Source organism: Acanthopagrus latus, chromosome 24 (assembly GCF_904848185.1).
Source record: "Acanthopagrus latus isolate v.2019 chromosome 24, fAcaLat1.1, whole genome shotgun sequence".
NCBI classification, from domain to species: Eukaryota; Metazoa; Chordata; class Actinopteri; order Spariformes; family Sparidae; genus Acanthopagrus; species Acanthopagrus latus.
Window position 1 is genome coordinate 2,864,776 of NC_051062.1, and position 6,246 is coordinate 2,871,021.

General features: G+C 43.1%; 2 protein-coding genes across 5 annotated transcripts in view; one reads left to right on the forward strand and one right to left on the reverse strand.

The window, feature by feature from the left end:
• The window catches only part of LOC119015380 (cytidine and dCMP deaminase domain-containing protein 1-like), a 542,642-nt gene that overhangs the window by 108,852 nt on the left and 427,544 nt on the right, over positions 1-6,246 (forward strand). The window lies entirely within an intron of this gene.
• tspan4b (tetraspanin 4b) lies at positions 51-6,183 on the reverse strand. 2 transcript variants are annotated; one of them, XM_037091332.1, is made up of 8 exons: positions 5,873-6,183; positions 3,669-3,738; positions 3,254-3,445; positions 3,029-3,103; positions 2,513-2,608; positions 2,196-2,309; positions 1,648-1,731; positions 51-803 (listed from the first exon to the last, which is right to left on the reverse strand). In XM_037091332.1, exons 2-8 carry the CDS (start codon positions 3,735-3,737, stop codon positions 735-737), a joined length of 699 nt encoding a protein of 232 aa, XP_036947227.1. In that variant the 5' UTR covers position 3,738; positions 5,873-6,183; the 3' UTR covers positions 51-734. The 2 variants fall into 2 exon arrangements, with proteins under 2 accessions (XP_036947227.1, XP_036947228.1); XM_037091333.1 differs by lacking the exon at positions 5,873-6,183 and adding an exon at positions 3,848-4,193.

Below are 6,246 nucleotides of genomic sequence, written 5' to 3' on the forward strand. Positions count from 1 at the left end.
TAATAATAATAATGATAAGTTATATAATAATAGAGCAGGAGGAGATGAAATATTGTAGTAAGTATTTATAGATATATTTCAACAGTAATAATTATATACATCATGGTGAGGATGAATATTTGATCAGCACTAAATTAATAGGAAAAGTGCATAGACATATTTAACATTATGTCAAAGCCTGTTAACAAAGTCTGTTCATTTTAAAAACCCAAACTCTAACATACGTTATCATACATGCCGTGTTTAACACACAAAATGACCCAGCAAATCCTCTTTTTCTATGCAATTTATTACAGGCCACAACACAAGGAACGCGTGGGCACATGTGATTCAGGAGTGTAAATTAAAGTGCACTCAGAGGATTAGGCTTCACCGTTACGCCTACTAAATACAGATCACTTCAGTCACAAACGAACTGAGCAAAGGCTATATTACACATACACATAGCCTGGATTAATATGATCGTGTGCCGTGTGGATGGATTCTTAAAAAAGCCACAGCAAACACTTTGGTCGGTAACACATTACATGACATAACTGTAGTAACATATTCCTGAAGTATCATTTCAATACATTATAGCACTCTGCGCGTACAAAGGTATACAAATGACGTATACAAAAGTAATGCACTGCAATAATATATTTCTTTTTAAGTGTTGCCCCCAACACCGTATATAAGTAAAGGAGTAATGTGAGAACCATCACATCACAGGCCAGCGAACAGCTCGTCCGTTTTCAGTCCAAGTCCTTCTCGGCACACAGAATTTGACAGTACATCAGCATGGAGAACACCAGGGCCAATATCTGACAAGAGAACAGAAGGAATAGGGTCAGAATAGGGTCACTTGTTGGGAAAATGATGCCTCTTTCGTTACCACCCTGAACGCCTGCTCTTGCACAATGTAATTTGGGTGGACAGGGCTAAATCTCCTCGCGAGACGTGCGCTAATGTTTATGGCATCATGTCATATACAACCAACCATGGATCTTCAGCTACTTGTATGAAGATGCCGGCTTGTTATTGTCAGCACAGACATCCCGACGTTGCTGTAGGCCCATGTGTAGTGATCTGCCTCACAATTAAGAGGAAAACAACAATGATCCAACAGCTGAGTGTACACCCTGACTGATGTTATTTATAGAAGTTTTATAGATTTCCCAGGCGCCGAAAGTCTAAAGCGTAACCGCACTCTGAAAATGTAGGGGTACCGAGTCCTAATTAATACTAATTACTGCATAAATATGTTTTTTCACTTCCTGAATAATGCAACAATTTACATCAATAACTCCCTCGTTCCATATTCCAATATTCACTGACCTGCTGTAGGGGACTGGGGAGGATCCTGCTGTGTGTGTGTACCGTCTGCGCCACATCCCATTATATATGCATTACATTTTTATTTATGCAAATTTTATGTCAGAGCTGCATTGAACTGAATTAACAGAATGGACCTAAATAAAAGAAATATGAGCATACGGACAGTGAATGCGTGCTCTGATTTCCTTGTGTCTTTCAAGGAATATTTTTAGTAAATAAACGCATTCTAATAATGTGTTTTTTTCACAGTCGACTGGGTTCAGAGCTTTATGCCCCTATAGACAAACAAACAATGAATTATATTAATTGAAGAAGGTCGGGGGTAAGTACCTGCACAACACCAATACACACTCCAAATACCAGAACAGAGGATATATTTTTCAGCAGCCACTGCCTGGCCTTATGATAACATGGCTGCAGAGGACAGACAGAGACAGAGAGAGAGGGATAAGAATAAAATCATTTAAACACACTAAAAACACTGGAAAGAGTGAGTGCACCTGATCCTTTCAAATCCAAAGAACGAAACTTTAAATCATGTGGTTTACATTTGGGTTTTTCTTTTTCAAACTGAGAAAATGACAGAGAAAGAGGCAGCTGAGCCTCCTGTATCGGTCTTACATGAGCCAAACCGACATGCTGGACCCGGTGTGACAGAACACCTCGGCACAGCATCATTTCCCAGATCGGCGACCACTTTCTCTTTACTTTAGAGTACTGATAGCTGTGCTTTACCATAACTTTGAACAAAACTGGTCACTGTCAGACAACTCTATTGCTATTCAGTTACACTCATGAGTACGAAGCAAACGCGGATTTTATTTGAGAGAATCAGGCGACATGAAAACGATGTTAGAAACTCGGAGCAGCCGACTTACATCACCCCATCCATCGACACACGGGTCCGTCCCAACAGAGCAGCAGGACGAGGGCAGCGTTCCATTCAGCACAACATACCAGTCCATTTTGTTGGTAACTCCGCAACATTTGAACTGGGAGAGGAGACAATACGATATAAAATGTAGAGTAATACCACCCTGATCCTCTTTTTAGGCCCTGTTTGGAGCATGGTCTCTTAAAGTTAGAGTCACTGTGGCATCTTCCACCTTCACCTTCAGTGGCGTCACTGATTCCGCTGCAGACAGCTATATATTTATGCAACATAACTCGTGTGCTGTTTGCTGGGAGTACTCACCATTTTCTGGACGTTATCCCAAGAATTTTTCAGACCAGGTTCTGAATTATAAATCTTCATACCTTCCCTTAATTCATTTTGTGCTTTGAAATCCAGCTAACGAAAAGAAAGAAAGAAAGAAAGAAAGAAAATAACATATTGAGGAGGATTTTCATCCAGGTCACATGGTGGCCTACGACATTACAGATAGCTTAGCAGCCCACATGAACGTTGGCTGTAATGACACTCCTGCTACATAAGGGCACTCCCACTCTGTAAGGACACTCCCACACAGAGGTTAAAAGCCTGTAACTCCCCTCCAGTTAGTTAGAACTGAAGAGGTGAAACGCCTTCAAGAATCTGAAACATGTCCAGTTGCCAACGACTCAACACCTGGATGTACATATCATTTAATTATTACAGAATGCTGATATAGATATTGATCATTCTCAACTAAAGGTGACACACACCTGCTATACAAATAACGATTGACTGACTGACTGATTATAAAACAAGTTGGAGGGTGCATATTCTTACCTTTTCATGGAAGATGTGTATAACCACGACTAGTATCACCTCTGTCAAGACCAAGAGCAGAAGGATGACAAAGAACTGCAGACCAGAGAAAAGCAGTTGAAAAGCAGCTTGTTCCTCTCTCCCCCTATCTGTCACATCTATACTGCTGGCTATCAAATATAAGCACACACTGACTGAAAAATATAAAGAATATCTGAAACACTCTCTGTCATTTGAACCTCTCACCATGAACAACAGGCAGCGCTGCTCCTTAAGTGCTCCGAGACAGCCCAAGAACCCGGTCACCATGGTGATGCCACCGGCGACCAGCAGCAGATTGGCGGCTGAGAGGGATGGAAAGGAGAGCGGAAGAGAGGAAAACTCTGCCTGCGTGAAGGACAGCCAGACCCCAACGCCAAACAAGCCGCATCCTCCTAGCTTGTCAGAAAAAAAAAAAAAAAAAGTACCGTCAATCGGTGTCAAAATGCAACGTTGACCAAAAGGCATCAGCCTGAAAAATATTTGTGTTGGAAACCCCAAATTGCGAGAGAATGGAAACAACATAACTCTCTCCACAACTCTTCCTCTGAGAAACACTGAATTGGAAGACACCGCTGGCAGAATGCAGAAAGAATGAATACATATATGACTAAATACTAACCCAGAAGATGAGGTTGAAGACAAACATCAGATATTTGACACAGCACAGACACCTCGGAGACACTGACATCCTGCAAAAGAAAGACAGAACAGAAGCAAGCGATTACATTATTTAAAGGAGACCCGTTGCGCTTTTTAATCACAGTTAAAATTAGGAGGTAAAAATGGAATATCTGTGACCTGAGACCACGTTTACAACGCTTTTTTCGATCCGTCTTCAACGCATCAGTTTTCAATTCGCCACGTGTTTGCGTTTCACCGACCAAAACAGACGGTCACGTTGGCATGGGCGCGAGACAACAGGAAACGAGAGGCAGAGCAAAAATGCGAGTGACACCCAATTTTGAAGCAACTGCTGTGAGAATAGTGTCAGAAATGTAACTAACTGTTCGGTGCCCACTGACAGAAACAATGTGAACCAATGATTTCAGTTAAGAATTTATCCTAATATGACATTGCTAATCATATATAAAGCTTTTTGCCTCTAATGTCTTCTAATTTGTCCCTGACTGAGATTTCCTCGCACAGACTCCTGACGTTACACAGGATGTCAAACTCCTGACAGGAAGGAAGCTCCCTACCCTCCTCACTCGGCCTAATTATACTGCTGAAGGCATTTCCTGTGACCACAGCAAAAGTTCTGGGGAAACTGTATTTCAGAGAAGCTGGTAGGCTTTTTAACTTGTGTTTATTTGTGTTGCAGTTGCAGGAGGCTGTGTCCTCAGCATGTCCATCCCCCCTTTCCCTCTCATCCAGTTTCCCGTCGGCTCTACACCGTCCCATCAATAAAGCCATCAAAAGGACCCCCCAAAAAACGTGGTGGTGACAATAGGAGTATTAACTCATGCGTCACATTAAAAGCAGGTCATTCTAAGCGCTATACACGATACAGTGCTTAGAATAAACCACCTTTAATGTTACAAGTGAGTGATAATATTCCCATGGCCACCATCCCCCTCCACCTCCTGACGGGAAAGTCTGCTAATAAGCGTTTAATGTGAACATGATGTGCCATGTCAGCTACAGATGTGGTTTTGTTAAACCACGGACACACTGAAACGTCTGCAACAAAACTGAAACGAGTCCAGTTTCCCACGATCCAGCACTTAGAATTACCACGACCTGGATGACTGAGAGCCTTCACCGACATTATCAGCAGGTGCTTCGTGCTCTGAGGGTGTTTCCAGCACAGTTTGTGGCGAGCGAAACCGTTTTTTTTTGTTTTTTTTTTCAGGAAAAGTGGAACCATCTCCAGTGGCGTGCACAGACTTTTTGAAGGGCAGGGGCGAAAAGAAGGGCACTTTAGCACACATTTTGGCTCCCAAGAGGGCACTTTAGCACATTTTGGCTCCCAAGAAGGCAATTTAGTGTGCGTTTTGGCTCCCAAGAGGGCAGTTTATCATGTTTTAACCAGCCATGGGGGAAGTTTAATTTGTTATGCCAACCTAGAGGGCACTTTGGCATGCTTTTTTAGCTCCCAAGAAGCCGTTTTTAACAATTGAGCCACGAGGGCCCCCCCTACACCTTGTGAACATTACTGATCAGGCTACATACAAAGTCAATGATGAAAAGCGATTAGGCGCAAATTTGCCAGGCCGTGACAATCGCCTCAACAGACAGCTGTGTGAGTTGGAAACCTTTTCTCTCTCTATTCGACAGCGTTACATCGCCTGCCATTTATCTTCTTAGACCATTTGAAATGAAAAATAAATAGCGTATCTTAAATGACGGCTGAGGGAAATGTTTTGGGTTTTTGATATGTATAATACAAGTGAACCAGCTGCTGGTTCTTGTCAGGGTCAGGACAACTGGTGGTGTGAAGCATCTGGACCAGTCAATGATCTGAACAAGAACAGATGAGAGGGAGTGTCCAAACCTGTTGACTCCCTGTTTTAGGTGCCTCTAGTCAACCAGAGCCAATAGAAATCCTCTTTTTATTGGTATTACATGGACCCACATTGAAATGCACTATCAGCGATATAGTATTTGTAGAGATTATTATTATTTTTAAAGAAAAAGACACTTGAACTGTGCTAAACCAAACCAAATGCGCAGTGACGGCATGTGGCCCGCTGATACACTCATTTTGATGCAGTGTGGGTCTGAAAGTTCTGGGAGTGTGTGACCAAAGAAAACGTTGCATTTGCATCAGAGAACCCAGCTGACTGTGATGTCTGGATGGAGCGGGCCCGGAGGAGACTTTACCTGAAGACGAGCGTCGATCCCTCCAAATATTCAGGTCTTTGTCGCGCTCTTCCCAACTCCTGGATCCGTCATCGCCTGGTTCCGGGCTCTCCTTTCGATCGGTCCCCCCTCCCACCACCACCCCAGCTCTGTTTCCTTCTCTTCCTCGGTTTTGTTCTTCACCGATCGACGGTGTGAGTTAACTGCTCTTCTTCACTAATGACGCACTTCGCGTGATTTTCCTGTCCGGGATGTTCGGCCCGTTATTTTGTTCAGTTCTGTAGACACAGTGGTGTAACTCCGTCAGCCACACCGTCTCGACTCCTCCTCCTCTCTCTCTCTCTCTTTCTCTCTAATCACTTCCAGATGTGTTCATTCTTTCCCAGTCCTCCTTT